The 18978-nt window shown below is 40.6% G+C and overlaps 2 protein-coding genes across 12 annotated transcripts; both read left to right on the top strand.

Annotated features, from left to right (window-relative positions):
* Positions 1–456: 456 nt before the first annotated feature.
* On the top strand, positions 457–11821 carry FUT11 (fucosyltransferase 11). Of its 10 annotated transcripts, none has more exons than XM_067000542.1 (6): positions 457–1177; positions 2450–3075; positions 7463–7740; positions 8261–8324; positions 11291–11526; positions 11705–11821. In XM_067000542.1, exons 1-3 carry the CDS (start codon positions 461–463, stop codon positions 7608–7610), a joined length of 1491 nt encoding a protein of 496 aa, XP_066856643.1. In that variant the 5' UTR covers positions 457–460; the 3' UTR covers positions 7611–7740; positions 8261–8324; positions 11291–11526; positions 11705–11821. The 10 variants fall into 10 exon arrangements, with proteins under 10 accessions (XP_066856643.1, XP_047915995.1, XP_047915997.1 ...); XM_048060038.2 differs by having other exon boundaries at positions 8467–11526; XM_048060040.2 differs by lacking the exon at positions 8261–8324.
* A 1802-nt stretch (positions 11822–13623) lies between these two features.
* CHCHD1 (coiled-coil-helix-coiled-coil-helix domain containing 1) lies at positions 13624–18816 on the top strand. Of its 2 annotated transcripts, none has more exons than XR_010832831.1 (3): positions 13624–16361; positions 17045–17321; positions 18023–18816. XR_010832831.1 is itself a non-coding variant. In XM_067000545.1 (3 exons), the coding sequence occupies exons 1-3, from the start codon at positions 16220–16222 to the stop codon at positions 18134–18136; spliced, it is 375 nt and encodes a 124-aa protein (XP_066856646.1). In that variant the 5' UTR covers positions 14369–16219; the 3' UTR covers positions 18137–18816. The 2 variants fall into 2 exon arrangements, 1 of the variants encoding a protein (XP_066856646.1); XM_067000545.1 differs by having other exon boundaries at positions 14369–16361; positions 17045–17163.
* The last annotated feature ends 162 nt before the right edge of the window (positions 18817–18978 follow it).

Here is an 18978-nt window from a genome sequence, read left to right as displayed (position 1 = left end):
CTGGAGATAAAACTCACTGTACTTTCTTGCAGTGTCTGCATGCCTGCTTGGTGCTGGAGCCGTGTACCTGCAGCTGGATTTGTTTTTGTTATCCCTCAGTGAAATAGCGGCCCACCGCGGAGTGCAGGTGTGTTAGAGACAGGGAGGATTTACATCAGCTTGAAGTAAGACAGCTTCAGCAGCGAGAGCAGCTTTGGGCTCAGCAGGTTCGCGTTACGTTTCACTGCCCCTACCCCCTTCTGAGGAGCAGAGCTCGCCCCTTGCAGGGCCGGGCGGCGGGGGCCGGGATTTCCCCTCAGCTCCTTTCCCTGGGCCCCGCTCCCCTCAGGGCCCCGCCCGGCCCCTCGCGCCCCTGGCGGCCGCTCCCCGCGCTGCTCCCGGCGGAAGGCCGGCCCCGGGCGGGGCCGCGGCGGCTGTTTCCTGGTGGAGGGGTGGCCCGGCCGTGCCCAGGCAGGCGGCGATGGGGGGCTGCGGGGCGCGGCGGGGGCCCGTCTGCCTCTGGCTGGCGCTGGCCCTGGCGTGGGGCGGCCCCCGGGACCCGTGGGTGCTGGCGGCGGAGGGGGAGGTGGGCGCTGAGGCGCCGTGCGGGGCCGAGGGGTGGCCGCAGGCCGCCGGCCCCCCGGGCCCGGCCTTCGTGGCCGCGGCGTCGTACCGCGGCCCGGGCAACAACGACACGCGGGGCAACAAGGCGCTGCCCATCGTGCTGTGGTGGAGCGGCAGCCTCTTCCCGCACTTCCCCGGGGAGACGGAGCGCATCGACTGCCCGCGGGGCTCCTGCTTGGCCACCCGCAGCCGCCGGGTGGCGCGGCACCGCCGCACCAAGGCGCTCATCTTCTACGGCACCGACTTCAGGGCCTACGAGGCGCCGCTGCCCCGCCTGCCCCACCAGACGTGGGCCCTCTTCCACGAGGAATCCCCCATGAACAACTATCTCCTCTCGCACTCGCCAGGTATCCAGCTCTTCAACTACACGGCCACCTTCCGCAGGGAGTCCGACTACCCGCTCACGCTGCAGTGGCTGCCCAGCGTCGGCTACCTGCAGGGCCCGCCTGTGGCCCTGGATGAGAAGGACACGTGGCGGCGGCGGGGCTACGGGCCGGTGCTGTACATGCAGTCCCACTGCGACGTGCCCTCGGACAGGGACCGCTATGTGCGGGAGCTCATGAAGTACATCCAGGTGGGTGCCATGTGTCGGGAGGTTGCGGCACCTGGCTGCCCTCCTCCGCCTTCAGGTTCTAGTTTTAAGGGGGTTTGTTTGTCTTCGTTTCTAGCTGAGATGCGACTCGTAACGGAAAGCATGCCGACTGCAAGCTGGACAGAAAAACTAGTTATATTCCTTCCAAAAGCATGGTCTAGACTGCACTGCATGGCAGTAGGTAGGCCTGATGGTAGTTGTTAGTCACGGAGTTGGCCAGACTTGGCGTCAGTCGCAAGTTGTACTAAGCCTGAATAAGATCGGTCTTGCTAGAAGTTCCTGAGATCACAGGAGCTTGAAGTGAGCGTAAAGGAAGGCTGTCTGTTTACAAGCCTTGCTCCCATTTAACAATATCGGCGCGTAATGAAAAGTTTGCTGTGTTTTGAGAGTCTGCTCCTCATCTGCATTGGTAGAACCATGTTATTTCTATGGTGATTTGTACTGCTGTGGCACAGCTGATGGCGAGTAGCTTCATGTACTGAAATAATGAAGTAGCTTCATGAACTGAAATAATGCAGTTTCTTTTGAGTAGAAAAACAATCTAATGCTTTTTTCTTAAAAATTCTGAAGGATAATAGGTAAAGGAAAAAGCATCTGGTTTTACTCCTTATCTGAAACGTCCTTTTCCTAGCTATTTCTGCTGTTTCCAATGGTAGCGATTCATTTCTTGCCATTGTTTGCTCAGTAATTAAGAAACGACAAAAACTTTTTTAAAACGTAACAGTATTGTCAAAGTATAAAGCAGACTCCAGATCAAGCATCCTGTATTTCATTTTTAGACACTATTCTTCTAGCTCCCTGCATCAAATTTTTTCAGTCTAACAAATTGAAAATATTTTTGCCAGCTTTCTGGGATTTGAGGGAGCTGTGTGAATTCACTCTTTGGAAAAGTCCTGGCTCTCTGCTAAGTAGAAAGATGACTTTTAAATTTAATATGGAGCAAGCTGGATGTCTTTCCTTATCACTCAATTTCTGATCTATCCTCTAAGTACAGTTTTTCTCTAAAATCTTTTTTCTCTGCATTTTCCCCTGCCTTATCTGTAGTGTAGTTTGTGCTACTTTTGGAGCGCAGCATTCATTTTCTTCTACAGCTGTTAAAGGACAGCTGTGACTCTAGAGTACTCAAAATGGAAAGAAGTTAGAGTGAAAGTGAGGCTAAACTAAATAGCTAGGAACTGATCAAAATTAGGAATTTTATAAGGACTACAATCTCTAGGCAAAAAATCCCTTTGTAAAGATGACTTGTTATTTTAGGTTGACTCTTACGGGAAGTGCCTGCATAACCGTGAGCTTCCCAGTGAGCGACTGAAAGACACTTCTACAGCCACTACAGAAGATTCCGAATTCATGGCTTTTATCGCCAGGTACAAGTTTCACCTGGCCTTGGAGAATGCCATATGTAATGACTACATGACAGAAAAGCTGTGGCGTCCAATGCATTTGGGAGCTGTCCCAGTATATCGAGGCTCCCCGGCTGTGCGGGACTGGATGCCAAACAACCTCTCCATCATTCTTATAGATGACTTTGAAAGCCCTCAAGAGCTGGCTAAGTATCTTCATTTCCTGGATGAGAATGGAGAGGAATACATGAAGTATCTAGAGTATAAAAACCCCGGGGGAATCAAAAACCAGTTCTTGTTAGAGACGTTGGAGAGGCGGGAGTGGGGTGTGAATGACATGACTTTGCCCAACTACCTGAATGGCTTCGAGTGTTTCATCTGTGACAGGGAGAACGCCCGGATTAAAGAGGAGCAGGAACACAAAAAGTATCGTGGGAAAGTTCCAGCTCCTAGACCTCACGTAGCCCATTTCCAGCACATGGGATGCCCTATGCCAACCCCTGGGTTTGGAAGTGTTGAAGACCTCTCTGGAGGAGACAGGTAATGTACCAGTACTAAGCTTTTTGAAGAAAAAAGCTTTAAATAATAGCAGCTGTAATTTTCAATGATGCTTGGCACTTGAAGGATCTCTTAATACATCTCCAGTTACAATTCATATTATGCCTTGTGGGCGGTATGGTTGTTCTTCTAATGTTCTGTGACACTGAAGTTTAAAAAGAGACTTCAACAGTAATGTTGGTTAGTGGCTTAATGATGAACATGAGAGACCCTTAATAATATGTCCAAATGCTCTGTGACCTTGGGCAATTTGGTTATCCTTTGTCTGCCTTTGCCTTTCCTTTTCTTTTTCTTTTTTCATTTGTTTGGAGGACGAGTGTTTTCCAGTACGGTGCACTTGATTTTCATAGTTCATATTACTAGCATAACACGTCTAGATCCCCCAGGTTTGTCATTTTTCTCCACTTTAACTGCAATGATTTCTGTCTTTTTAGACTTATCCAAACGTATGCAAGTCACTTTCTCTGAACCATCATAAAGCTAAACCCTCAGCTGTAGCTTTCTTGCAGTATGTCCAATAGCTACTGATCTGTCACCAGAGACTTTAATATTCTGATGTTAGTGCCACTGTAGTATTAATGACTTTTTGAAAATACTGGAAAGATCTGATGCACTGTCCTGAAAGAAGTTGTTAATATATTCTATCATAGTTTATATCAGTTGAGAGCTTTGTTAATCATTTCCTAGACTAAGGTATTGAACCACTTAAGAGCGTTAAAATGTTAGAGAGATGATGGAAGTGTAGACTCCATAATTTCAAGTACTCTGTAACCTAGAAATGAATTCTATGCGGATATGAAGCTCTAAAAAAGTTTTTGTTAGGTTATCCATCCACAAAATTGTGAAGAATTTTGTAATTGGAAGAAAGGGCAGGGAACTGCTTCTTCATATGTTTGGATGCTTTCAAAAATGGCCAGCTGAAATGAAAAAAAGGAAAATAAGCCTGAGGTAATTCAGGTAGTATATTTTTTTTTTTTTTTAGAAAATTCCTACTTCACAAAACAAAAAGCATTTTTCACAATAGAAATAATTATCATAATTGATAAGTTATACTTGTAAGTAAAAAGGGCCTGAAAATTCTGTGATTATATGATGAATGCCTTTGTAATCTCTTGTTTTCTGTTGGCTGATTTATTTATTGGAGCTTTTATATAGTAATACCTTTTCTCAGTCTTGATAGCAAAATTTGCGTTTCTCTTATAATGTTCTGTACAGTGTCCTGCTCTATAAAAGGGAGTATTCTCTACTTTTTCATAACTTTTCTTTTACTTGAGCAGCAGATGGCAGTAGAGAAATACCTTAGAAGACAGCATGGGAGTCTATGTGACTTACAAATTAAGATACTCCATTGTTCTGTGTAGTTGTTATCAGCAAGGAGTTCTGTACAGTTGGTCCATAACTGAAGCTACAGCTGCATGCCATGGAGGTTTCCGTGTCTCGCTGAAACATAGTATGTTATTTTCCCACTGTTTGTAGACATAAGATGTTTCCAAAAAAGTAAATGTTTAAGTACCTTTGGAGGTATGATTAAGAGGATCTCCAGCAAAGTACGGTGGTTTCTGTCTCATAACCATCTGAGATTTCACCATTTTAATCTCCGAAATAGAACATGATCACTAAAAATTTTAAATGGCATGACCGAAATACAAAATTTCCACCAAAACATTAGCTAAACATGTTCACTTTTTGTCAGAGTTTGACAATAATATTATCAAGCAACAGCTTGATAAATTCAAACAAATGTCTACTGAGCCAGTCAGTTGTTTATTTTGTTACTTTACCAGACATTCTTGTGGAAAAATGCAGGCCTCATGGGGGTATAAGTGACAATATTTGCAATATATAAAGTCTGACTATAAGCATACAGTGTGACTTTGGGTTCTGGAGGCTTCTGGAACAGAAAATAACAGAGGCAATTAAAGTCTATATATTTTTAGAACTAGTACCTAATTACAATATGGTTACCCTGCACATCTGCATGTGCTTTAACTCTTATTTACAGATGTAATACGTTTCTAGTGTTGGCAAATATGCTGAATTAACAGAATCTCTCTCTTGAGTGTATGTAGGCAGAGCAAATTATGATCTTCATCTTGCTGTCCTTAGCTCTGAGTGTGGAGATGTGCTCCCTAGATCCCTATGCTTTAAGTCTCATTTGTGTTTGGACTTCTGGGCTTCACACCAAAAGAAATGTAAAAAAAGTTGTGGAATAACCATTTGTATGTGGTAGGATACAGGTTGGTAACTATAATCTGTTGAATTCTTGGCTGCTTTGTACAAAAAAAAACCAGTGAGTTCTGTTGCTCCTTGTGATTGGAACATCTGTTTAATAGGAACTGGAATCTGCAATTATTCTTGGACTGGATAATGGTTTCTCGTCACCTTTGTGAAGAGAAATGTTTTGTTTGTTTCAGTGTTATGGATTAATTTTCCAAAGGTGGAGAATTTGCAAAGGTAAATATAAGAAGGCTAAGTCACAGCACCTTTCTAGTTACCTAAGCAGTTTTAATCTGCAGTAGCACGTTCTTTTTTTTTCTCCTCTCAAGAAAAGAGAAGCCAGCGTGCCTTTGATAAAGAGATATTTTGAAACCATCATAGTTTTGCTAGTTCTATTTTGTGCTGATGTCACAGTTTATTTAGGATGAGAGAAAAACAGCTTAGAAGGGTATCACCTTTGCCAGTGTAAGGTGTCCCTTGCAATAGAATTTAAAAAACAACCAGTATTAAAGATAGATCCTTAGCTCATGGTCATAGTATTTCAGTGGACGTAGTTGATAATTTAAGAATATTTGTGCAGTCCTGTTCATCCTGGTATACCTTTTTTTTTTTAACAAGCTACAGAATCAGAGTAAAATTTGTTTCTTAAAAAAACAATAACAGCAGTATAAAAAGAAAAATGTCAAGTGTTCATTTAATGTTTTTGACAAAGTGTTCACTTGGATATTGGAATTTCTTTCAGTGTTATTGCCATAGAATTCATCCGCAGAACATTTTCTGTTACCTGCTGCCTCTTATCCTTGTGTCTAGGACTTAGGCTACTATACTCACTCTCCTACTGTGTGCTTATATTCAATGCCGTAAAAAACATGTAACTCATATTGGCAACCCTTGAACAAAGGTTAATGAATTTAGTTGTTAAGTAGTGTGATCTCATGGTATGTCCAAGTGATCCATTTTACAAAAGAACCTGTAGGCAGACATTTTTGTATGCAGAAGTAAGCCTCAGTCTGTGATCCTTCACATTGTAATCGATGTTAAAAGCTTTATTTTGAGGTTTTTGTTGGTGTACTCTGCAGAAATGTCCCACTGTAGATGACACTGTTGACTCCCAAAAACTAATTCCCATGGCATACATGTTGTGTGCTGCTTCACAAAGAAAGTACCTATGATGTGTGTTGTGCATTTCGTTTGCTATTCCTGGGATAACGGGTGAGATCTGCTTCTGGGCAGTGCAGTCATGCTTGCTTTAATATATGGTGTCTAGAGTGAATGTGGAAGGCACTGTACTTTTTTCTGTGACAGGGGGGAGAAGAAAAAATTCTGTAGATAAATTAGCAAGTATTGGGCAACTCACATGGGCAGATTAAAAAGAACATAACCTCTGATCCTTCTTGCTGGAATGTGTGATGGTTTGATATGGCTGGATAGCAGCTGTAATGGAGAAAAGATAATCAGTTAATCATGAGAAGGAAGGTTATTAATTATTAGCTAAATTATTGTTATACCTTGATATAATACAAATGAGAGTAGCAGTCCACCAGATCATGAATGGGATGGGAATTGTGACATTGTCTGTGCTATGAAAAGTTTAAAAATATGTGTAATGAAAAAGAAACAATGTACTTGGCCACGTGGTCTGGAGATAAAGAACAGAGTCAGCTGAGGGACATGGAGATTTTTCTCTCTGTCATGCGTTACCTGAACTTGTAGTGACTAGCTGTAATTCTGTAGTTGTTAAATGGTTTGTCTGAAAGGATTGATTCCTAGTCTAACTGCTGCAATATGCATACTGACCATGGAAAGCTACTCTTAAAATCATATGAGGACTCTTTAAGTTTTTATTTTAATAGGTTTTATTCTCAATAAATAATAATGTAGTTTCTTTCGCTAACTCTACAGTCACATGCTGATATTTCTAAAATACTCTGAAGCTAATATTAACTTTGTTTTCCATAGTGAATTCTCTTGGCAAGCTCCTTTAAATGAGTTGGAGGGCAATGGCACAGAAATAACATACTTTGTCATGACCTTCCCTGGACCTATTTTCCTCCTAGGTGAAAGGGGAAAAAAAAAGGTTTTACTGCTATTACAGCTGCAGACCCATTTGGTTTTTTAATGGGTTATCGTGATGTCTCTTTTTTTGTTTCAGTTGGAAAGAGATGTGGCTGCAGGATTATTGGCAAAGCCTGGATCAGGGTGAGGCCCTCACTGCTATGATTCATCGCAATGAGTCGCATCAGGGAAGATTTTGGGATTATATGCATGAGATTTTTCTCAAGAGGACCAGGCAACACTGACCCATCTTTGTAAGAGCTTGATCTGAAAATTACATTGGAAGTTGAGACTGAGAATTCTTACTTCACTCCAAATGTTTGCCTTGAAGTAGGAGAAAAGCCTCCTGCAGACACTACTTTTCTGGTGCATGAAGTGAGTAGTTCGCTGTAGTCATTGGATTTTCATCTCTGGAGATGTTAGCAACTGCTTTTATTTGAATTTCAGCTTGGTGGTGTGAAGGTGCTCTTGATGTACAGGTGTCAACATAAGAGGCAAAAGAAGAATTTACTCTCATTTGTGTTTGGTATAGTTTGTGGCTTCTGTGACTATGGAGGAACATGTTTTCAGACTCTGCTCAAATACCCTAACTTATTTCAGGGACTTTTTTATATCCAAAATACTCATATTTTTTTATAAACATTTCACCACTTACTCTCCTCAGTAAAGGTGTACTATTACCTGCTATTAACAAATACCTTTTCTATTGAAGGAATTATGAAAGACTGATGTCCTTGGAGAGCAGCTGTGCTTTATGAAATTGCAGCAATAGTCTTTTTTCTCCAAGTAAATGTGCCTCAAATGTTCCTACTTTTTCAGGGTAACTGGATACCTACAGGCAGGTCACTTTCTCTCTGATAATTTTACTAATTTTCCTATTTTGCTAACTTTCCAGGTGACACAAATGGGATGAGAGACTAAATTATTTAACTCACAACTTTCAACCAAGTATTTGAAAGGTATTGTGCAGAACCACAGTAGAATTAGTATGCTTTGGTTCTTTTAAGTTTCCATAAAATCTGAAATCCCAGCTATAATCTTGACTTCTTGTTCTCTCCTTAATGCCAGCAATTCAGGGGCCTTTGATTTGTTCTTTTTCAGTATCTGCAGCTTTCTGCAAAGACAAAAACATTTTAATGATAGTGCCTTTCCAGTAGTCTCTACAGTCTGGATACAAACCATGCAGTCTTCCTGTGCTGAGGTGGATGATCAGAATCAAGAGCAGTGAGATTGTTTTTGTATCTATACCTGTCTTAAAACATTATGATCCTAGTCTGTGACTGGAATTCCTAAAAGTAAGTGATGACACGTAAATCTTCTTTGCTGCATAGCCTGTATCTCTTACAAAAATAAATAAAATCCCCTGTTCCCTGGCATGCTGGTACCTTTCTGAAAAAAATTGATTTTGCATTGAAGGGAGACTAGTTGCCTTAGTGTGAGGGGTTTTGAATCACAGGTCACACTGCAGTGATGTTTCTAATGATACAATAGTATTTTTTTCCCATTTCTCCTTCCTTCTCAGAAGTAACTACTGACTAAATAGCCAGAGTTTATCCATGCCTATGTTAGAATTTTGGTAACGAAAGTGTAGAATCCATGGTGTTTGATTTTGTAAGGTAGTTCATGCATTGCTAGGGCAAACCTGAAGCCTATTAGTAAAAGTAGAGAATCAGGCTGCATCCACATTCTGTCCCTAATTAAGTCAATATCTGCTGCTTATCTGTGTATGGATCACTTAATCTCATTTTTTTCTCAAATTCATAATATTCTAGGTATAGATACAATATTAGCATAGGTAATGACATACATCCCAGTGTGTGCTTCTAAGGTGATACCACAATGTTGCATTATTAAAATGTGGGCACTGGGACAGAGCAGACCTACAACTATTGCTGCGTTCACGTGGATGTGGAAAATGCATGACTTTTGTATAAAATGTGCACCTGATTTTTTGTATAAATAAGGAGAAATTTGCTTTTTTTTAAAGTCTCCCTACTATAATAATAATAGTAAGAAATGTCTCTTCAGCCAAAATGCCTTCACCAGTTTATATTCCTTTTTTCAGGTATTCAGGGTATAGGAATACTTAAGTGAATATATCTGAATTAATTTTTAAAGTAGATTACTCAAATCAGATTAAGATTATAGATAGGTGTATTCAGGATTAAAGTGGTCACAGTGCTTGAGAAGTAAATTAAGATAAAACAAATTAAGGCTGCTTTAGTTCTGAATAGGAATTTCTACTGAACAGCTTAATGAGATCTAAATAAATTGTTTGAATTTGTCTTGAGTTACTTCAGATTCTCTTCGTTTCACATATCTGTATAGAAAATCATTCAGGTCCCTTTGACTGTCTTTTTAATTAGCTATGTCTCAAAACCCTTTCTTATCCAAGTTTTGTTGAGATAGGCAGGAGGAGAAATTCTGATCTTGCTTTTTGTAATAAATATAAAAATAAAAAATCCAGGTACTAGCACATTCTGCTTTTTGCTATTTTATCCAATAATTTAAGCAGATTTTCTGGAAGTGGGGGATGAACAACCAAGTCCAGTTTGTTTTTTTACATTTTTTTTTCTGCTGTTACTGGAATTAGACATGATGAATTTAATGTGTTGTCCTTGCAGGACTAACAGGAGTAGGTATCAATAGCAACCATCTGTGTATCATAGCACTTGTTTAGTTCTCGATTAATGAGGTCCTATACCCTCACTTCACCTTTCTTCACAGCAAAATGAGCATATTATTATCAACTAACAATAGAATTGAAAATACAGTGTACAAACTTAAGAGTAGCTAGCAACCTGGATAAAAACCAGGGACTCTTTGAGACTCTTATTCATGAATTAGTTCAAAACCTTCACCACCAGTATTCCTTCACCACTGTTTATTATCTGTATTCAGTATATTGTATCCCCCAGTCCAACAAGCTTGTTTCTTTGTTCTACAGTCTTTTTTCCACTGTATGTATATACTACAGAAGGCTGTTGCTTTGAGCTTTGTGACTGTTGCCAAACATGAGTATTTCTAATTGCAACATTCCTTCCTAATGCTGTTATAAAAGTAGCACAGATATGAAACTAACTTTGTCACAAATGTTTATTTATATTTTATCTAAAGCTTTCAGACTGCAACTTATAACTTGTTAGTGAGTCACAAGCCAACTTCAACAGCTTTCTCTTCTGAGTTCTTAGTCACCATCTTCATAGATCTAACTATGTTTTTGCAGTCTCACAATTGGTGAACTTCCCAGAAGGTAATGAATATCAGGTACCAATCTTACAGCAGTGACATTCACCCAAACTGTGTTTCTCTTGTACCTGCAGAGTTTTTCCTGAAATAATAGATTGTACTACCTGTATCTTTGCCTATATGTCACAATTAATGTTTGTGATTTATAAAGTGTTTTTTTGTGTATGCTAGTATACTAAATGTGTTTTACTTGTTGTAAGTGGTGGACAAGTATTAAGGTTAAAATGCTTCTTCCAGTTTGTAGTATGAATAAATTCTGTACCTGCCAGGGAAACCCTTCTGTGGCAGGAGAAGCGCTAATCTTCCCAGCTGGCTAAAGAGTTGTGGTTGCAGTTCTTTTCCGGGGTGCTGACTGACCTTCACAACCTCTGCTTCTCTGGACGTCAAGGACTACAAAATGTTGAGTAATGGTAGTTCTTCCCACCAGGACTCTGCTTTCATCTCTCTCCTTTTTTTTTGGAGGAGGCAGAAGGAGAAGCTGGGTTTCATAGCCTTGAAGGGCATATGCATTTTGTTACTGTCCACTTTGCTTGTAGCTTACACCAGTACTGTAATAAGAATATCCACTACCTTACAAATACTCCCTTATAAATGCAATATTTGTAACTGTTTTATAAACTTAGATTCTAATTTTGATATAATTTCTTCTTTTTTTTTCTTTTCTATCTTATCAAAGCATTCTTTCTGAAAATGCATGTCTTTAAGACTGAATTCTATCAGGAATAAAGAATTTGAGATTGGTTTACATAATCATTCATTTGAAAGGATTGCTCTGTAACATTCAAAGACTACTGCCAGCATTAGCTGAAGTGAATTCAGTTTGTGATCCTAATCGTCTTTCTACTAATGCAAATACCTGGATTCAGTAAAGGAGGAAGGTCACTGCAGCAACTATTAATATTTTGGAGAAAGGTATTGTGCAAGTTCTTGACTGCTATTTGTGGATTTCTCATTTCACTGCTTTAAATCCAAACCAGCTTGATAGTGGCTGCATGTTATCACTCATATTGTGACTACTGGGAGGATTATATGATATTCAGACTGAGTGGTGTATACAACCCCCAATGTTAATCCTGTTCTTACTGTGCAGGTGCCCATATTTATGAAAACACAACTGAGACTAATCAGGAATTTTAGCAAAGATATCAAATACTAAGGTGACAAAGATTATCCTTGTAAACCCATTGGCAAGCCTCTACCAACCAGGGTGAGTCACTTCACTGCTTATCATGCATTTTGCATGTTTACTGTGTGACTAGAGGGAGGATTTCAAAGCCGTCAAGACAGCTTTATTCGCTAGCATTAATGTTCTAAAAATAGCTGTCTTCTCATAACTGCTTACATGAAACAGTAGTAGATTCTATTGATGCTGTGTCTCAAAATTGACTTGAAAAAATACGATAAGTTTATGGCATCTTGAGATTTGAGGGAGGAGAAATAAATGTCCAACTGAAGGTTAAAAATTCAGCAATCCATTTCAGAAACAAAACAAAAAAAACACTTATTTCTGTAACTGTAGTAATTTTCAAACTGAACTGATCTATGGGTCATTTTTGATGGTAAGTAGAATGAAACAATTTAAGAGCCAAGCAACAATGGAAGTATATGTTTGGGGAGAAAAAGGAATGAAATGCTTTTCCTGGAAATAGTCTCCAAAGTGTAGCTGCTTGGAGAATCAGAGCAAAAATTCTCCTGTCGTACCTTGACAGAGGGTAGTTTTAACTGGCTTGTGAAACAGTAGATGGTGGAAGAACAAATAACTCCTCAAGGGCTAGGAACAGTACAAATTGAATTGGAACACTGCCATCGGGGACATAACTGTTTAAACAGGCTTTGCTGTGTTAGACAAGCAGCCATCTGTCCCTCATACCATCCTTGCATACCCACTCTTCACCCATTGTCCCAAGAGTGCCACTCCCTTAATGATTAGCTGTCTTCAATTTGGTTGGATTTAATTAAGGTTGTTGATGGATCTCCAGGCACCTTCTGAGAAGTTGTATTTAATCAGAAACATACAGGGCGGCCACTTCCTTCATTCTGCTCAGAGACCTCTACTGACAAGTTGAAATTAATCAGAGACAAAATCCTTTTAGTGATATGACCAGCTGAGCCAAAGCCTATGTCAAGCTTTAACAAAGTGCACTTCTCTTTTGATTCAGTGTCTCAGAGCTGGCAGTGAGAGATACATGGCCCTGCAAAAGGATTAGGAAGGGTGGAGAGGAATGGAACTGCAGCAGTTGTTCCAGAACCCTGACATGACTGGCATCTTAATTTCTATTGTTATATATGCTCTTTCCTGCAGAAAAGACCAATCTAATACTGAAGTTGCTCAACTAGAGATGGCTTGGGGGATCTTGGAATGGATCAAAGCAGACCATGACACTTAAAGACATCTCTGAGCAAATAAGGAGACATCAGGTAACTTATAGTAGCACAGACTGGAATAAAATAGGTCTGGGAGTCAGGGATTAGGGATGGCAGCTCAGATCTAATCAGGTGAGCAAAATAGTTCAGGGAGGCTGATCTGATTGAGATAGCTCAGGATAAGGTAGGCTAGCATTGGAGTGTGGGGGGGAGTGACAAGAGGAAAGAAATTGCCTCTATCATTGTGCTAATGAATGCATTAAGTGCTAGTACTATCCAAACACAATAGCTCAGCAGACAGGAGTAAGTCTGAACTGACTGGAATCTTAGCAAACTGGTTAATCTTACTGCTAGTTAAAGTGGGGCACCTCTTAGTGGGACTAGTTAAAAGTTAAGGCACCTCCAATTAAATTGAGATGCCCTAGGGCAGCTCACATTGAGGTTAAGGAGGAAGGTCAGAGTGAGACAACTGAGAATAAATAGTGATAGGCAAGGGTTTTATGAGGTTGTATGGGAAAGGTAAACTTGGGTGAATACATTGGAATTTACCTGAAGAAAGGTGGATCCAAACGGTTCAGAAAGATGTGGTTATGAACTCTCTTCATTTTTCCCAATAAACAGGATTTCTTAGACCCTAATTGTTTTTTGGAAAAGCCCTGGAGGTTTTAGATAGTTACTCAAGAAGAAGAAGGAATCTGTGGTAATTTTTCATCTCTTAAAGAGGTATTTAAGACAGCAATCTGGAATGTATTTTAGGACAGCATTGTTAGCATGCATTTATTGCAGCATCATAACTGCCCCTTATTCTAGTTGTGTTGTAGGTTTTCTTTTCAAATCTAGTGCTAATAGTTTCATCTCTGGTTCATTTTGTTTTTGACACTGAATTCAGCTGGATCACAGCCTAGGATTCACCTTTTAATGATAGTCGTTCAAGTAAAGAAACTGCAAACAAAGTTAGAATTTCACATGTTCTTCATAGGTGTATGCTCAGGATGCACAGTGAAACTTCTGTGGGGTTCACTGTTCAGTTTGTTGAGGGAACTGTTTTTCTGACTTTTCCTGAAAAGTCAGGACTTCTGCCTCATCCATTTGTGACTCTGTGATAACAGTTGTGAAAAATACAGGTTATAGGGAGACTTGGCTATTGGGTATCAAATCTCTGTTGTGGTTCCACGTTCTCCCTTTGAAACCAACGTTTATGCCACACTTCAGACGCGTGGGGTGTGCAGACAATTGCATACATTTTTCGGCATCTTGGGAACTTCTTAGACTGATGCTCCAATCCCAGGCTGAATGCCAAAAAAAAAAAAAAAAAAAAAAAAAAAAAAAAAAAAGAAAAAAGGTTTATAATGCAGAGAGCAGTAACTGACAGGAAGCTATCAAAATTCTTCTTGTGTAGCTTGCCTTTCTCTTTCCCAGCTTCCCCCCCCCATTTTTCTTGAAATTGTTTAAAAGAGAGATCAGCTTTTGAAGGTGAATGTACCTGAAGGTGCTGCCACCATTAGCTAATGTAATTTGGAAAAAGGGAGGTTGGTTTACAGTGAATGCAGCTCAACTTCTCTTATGTCCTAACATTTGCTACTTCCCTTTTGTTCTTGTGCAAGTCTTGTTAGTAATTACAGCAGTCAAATGCAGCAGAGAAAAGTGTTTATCAGGGGGTGTAAATAGAAGAGACAAAATATGAACAGCTCAACCTCACAAGAATGGAAATGTTGAACACTGAAGTGACATCTCTATGTTGAGCTGAAAGACTTATAACATTTAGAGTTTCAGGATGCAAGCCCTCTATTTTGAAGGTGTCAGCTTGTTTTTCTTCTCCACTGGTAGCCAAGCTAGAAATATAGCTAATTTCCTGTCCCATCAGAAAAAAAAAAAAAAAAAAATGGAAGCAGAGAAATATAAATATCCTTTACCAAAATGCTCCAGAACTTCCAGTCAGAATGTTTGATTTCGGATCTGAAGAAATGCCACTTTGGTTCTGAAGAGGACAAAACAAAATCACTTTTGTTTACTTGGAAATGTGTTCTCATATTTTAAAAATTGGACTCTAAGAAAATACTATTTTAAAAATAACACAAGAAATAATTATAGTCACACATACCAGAATAATTAAGTCTGCAGATGCAGCAAATTTTAGTAATGGTGCTGAAAATATTCTGGTATAGGTCTGGTTGTATTTAACTCAAAGTAACAAAAGTCCAATGTCTTAACTTCCTTGTCTAGGCAGAGGCAAGGGGAATGCTTTAAATTTTATATCAATAGCTAGGAGGTTGAATATTTTCCTTTTATCCAAACCAATATCCTATGGAAAAAAAAAAACAAAACCCACCTCCCAGGTTTCTTTGGTTTCACATTCTGTATATGGTCAGAGAAACCCAAAATGATACAATCATTCATGTGGAAGAAAACTGTTTCCTCTGATGTGTTACAACACAGAAGGGCTGTGATACAGTGGTAAAATGGTGCAGTTCAGTGACTACTGTATAATGAGAACTGAGTATTTTAGGTCCCCAGTGTCTGCTTCTCACCTCTCTATTTCTGCCTCGCCTCTCATGCTGTGCAGACCTCTGTACCCTAGCCCTTGAAATGTGGCCGTGCTCCCTGTTACAGTGTCTGTCTTTTCAGCTGCGGGCACAGGGCTCTAGAACCAGCCAGTGGCACTGGCAACTTCAGGGATTTAAATGCTACACTAAGAAACTTTTGGGAGTATCTGGATTCTCTCTGTTACTGAGTACCGGGCTGTGAGAACAGCGATGCCATTTCGGAAGGAGCGGTGTCAGTATGCTCTTGGGAGTCACAGTAGGGGCACCAGTAGATAAGGCAGGGGTGCTGCAGCTTCTAAGAGGTAGGGGAGAGAAATGTGGGGCTGAGAGTGTGAGGCGATGCTGAATTTCAGGCACTATGAAAGTTTCCACGCAGTTGCAAAAGACTTCCTTAAGGTGCGTTTGGATTATTTGAAACGATGGCGATTTCGTCCACTTGGGTTAAAGTGTGCATGCCCCTTCGCCCAGTGGGTTTGCATAGAAAAGGTTTAGAGGTGTGAACTGGGGGAGCTGTTAGCGTGTAGCACAGAAGCTGCGAAGAGGTGCTGAATTCTATACGGACTTTGGGAAGCAGACTGAGGGCAGAAAAGCGAGGTCACACCACAAGCGGCTTCACTCGCCCTGCCTCAGGGCACCGTGAGGGGCCCGGCTTGCGCCGCCTGCGCGCCGCCTCACGTGGGCGGCCGCTCGCACACAAGATGGCGGCGCCCGCGTACCCGGCCTGGGTGGGCCGCTGGCTCACCGGGCAGTGGCGGCAGAAGAAGCGGCCCCCGACTGTCCGCCCCACCCGGTCGCTGGTGCTGGCCGACAAGGTGGCGAACCGCAGGGAGACGGCAGGGGGTGAGTTCTCGGCGGGGCCGGTAAACGCGGTGTTCCCGAGCCTCGTCCCTGGTAGCTGGCCCTGCTGCTTCACCCCGGGAAGGGTCGTCGTGGTGTCAGGGCATGCTCTAATCCCTGCTCGGGAGCGCCTTGTGCTCTGAGGGACGTTTCTGTAAGGTTTCTAAATGTTGCAGCTGAAAAGCTGTGGTGTAACAGCGTTTTCTGAATGTTCAGGAAATACAGAGAAAAAACGCAAAACAAAACATCTGTGGTAGCTGTTCAGCAGCCCCTTGGGAAGTCGGACAAAAGACCAGAAGCATTCCAACAGGCAAGGGGGTCCGGTTTGTGCCATGGAATTAGTGCACGAGGAGTTTTTAAAAGAGTAATTTCCCATACTCCAACCCTCAGTCTGTATTTTACAATATTCCATGTGCAAGTCCTGCATATAAAGCGCTTTGAATTGTTAACGTACATGCTGTATCAAAATGTAACAACCAGATGGCTCTGATTGTGCTAATCCTTGTCCTAGGAGCTTCTTTTCTAATTGAAGCAATGATGAGATACTGCTGTTTACTTCACTGTTGTTTTTTCTCATCTTCCTCTACCTCATTTTAAACTTCTCTTTGGAGATTTATGTACTGTGGAGGATGTTAGAATGAAATCCTGGATACCTAAGCTTTCATTGTTCTGTTTTTCCCTTCTAGAGGCAACGTGCATTACAGAGATGTCAGTAATGATGGCCTGCTGGAAGCAGAATGACTTCAATGATACAGCTTGCGCCAAGGAGATCCAGATATTTTATGACTGCGTGGCAAGGGCAGAAGTAATTAAAGCCAATTTTGTGTTCTTTAAGGCTAGTGGTAGAAAAGGAAGAGAAGCCCTCAGTCATATTTGTGTGCCAACAATAAGTGTTCCATGAACAATTTGATTTGAGCTAAAGCCATCTGAACTGTAGGAGAGTTGCAGGATGATGTACATCAGGTACACAGCCCTTCCTTTTTGAATTTGGAATTTCCTTAAAATAAAGGAGTATAGGAGGGGACCAGATGTTTTTTATGGTATAACTAGGGATAAAACAGCAGTCACAACCAGTCCTTTTTGTGTTGTCAAATTCTTGGAGTTCAGATGCTGTTGGCCAGCTCTCTTAATTTCTCTTAATATGCTCCAGTTTTTAATCTCTAAAATTTCAGCACTGTTGAAGCAAAGTCTAAAGGTTGATACAGGTACAAAACTTGTCCTTAAACTGATTTCAAGTTTTTATGTTTTTAGTAATAGTATCATAATTTAATAAGTAGCTTTTTATTGCTGCAGTTTGACATCATAAATGAAAAATTGTCCTCCAATTATTTGGTAGATTACAATAAAAACAAATAGAAAAACAGAAAGTAAAAGTTAAAACATTTTTGTATTGCTATTATAAGCTTATAATATTGTTAATTAAGAATATGGAAAGATATCTTCACGAAATGTCAGTTATTCATTAATTTCACAATTTAAAGAAGACTGTTTAGTTTTTAAAAGCCTTGTGATTATTTAGCCAAGTGCTATTATGAGTTTTCCTTAAGGAAATAGTGTTCTTCTGAAATAAACATTCCAATACAATTATTAGTAGTCTTTGAGGGTGAGGGTTAAGGTGGCAAATAAACAGAGATAATATTCTGAGCTTTCTTTTCCTGTTTCAGAAGGAGCGCAGGGAGAAAGAGGATGAGGAGACACTGTCGCCCCAGAGAAACTTAACTTCAGGCAAAGTGAACAAGCTCCTGAGGAGGTTTCCTAATATCACACGTTATGTATAATGTGCTTTGTTAAAGGGACTGCAGACAAGCAATTAAAGTTGGGGTCTTTGGAAAATAAGTGAAAAATACAGTTCTGTGAGTGTTTGATGCCAAGTGGTATGTCAGCACTGCTGTGTGGATCTCGACAGCATCTTTGTTTCCAGGCTGGAAGAACAGCCTTCTTGACCATTGGCTGAGTTTGTTGGAATGAAGTTCTTGGGTCTTGCAGTCTTAAGGATTTCTGCAGTGAGTTGTCCAACCAGCAGCAGTGTGGAGGCAGGTACTCACTGTGAAATAAAATACTTCTAGGAATGTGTGTAAACATATGTTCTCAGTTAAGGGGTGATCTCTCTTTGTATATACATTTTTTGCCTCACTTAGGAGCTGCTATCAGTAAGTGTTCAGGCCCAGAGATTTGGCCAACTTAAAATGGATAGTAACACCGTGACTCATATTCATACTTGTATTTATACACAATTTGGTTCTTCTTGAAATTTTTTGGATTCCTGCTGATGTACAAGAAGGCTGCAGAATGAGAAAGAAATCTTCACCAAAATACCTTGCTAATACACAATACATTGGTAAGGATGAAATATAACTTTGATATAGAAGCTTGTGATTTAGACTCTATGATTTGCAGGTACAGTGTCATGTATATTGATTACGTTGTCTGTACTGTAATAAAATAATACAAGACGGTTGGTGTGGGTGAGTAATAGTCTACAGCAAAATGTTCCATTGTTTATTTGGGGGCAGCATGGCTAAAAGGTGGAAAGAAAGTTCGAGCATGTACTGGTACTGAAATTGTATAATTAACTTAATTTTGTTATTTTTCATTAGGGTGATGGAAAATTGCAATCAGG

Source organism: Anser cygnoides, chromosome 7 (assembly GCF_040182565.1).
Source record: "Anser cygnoides isolate HZ-2024a breed goose chromosome 7, Taihu_goose_T2T_genome, whole genome shotgun sequence".
NCBI classification, from domain to species: Eukaryota; Metazoa; Chordata; class Aves; order Anseriformes; family Anatidae; genus Anser; species Anser cygnoides.
Note: the sequence above shows the minus strand (reverse complement) of the source record. Positions and strands in the feature narration are given on the sequence as shown.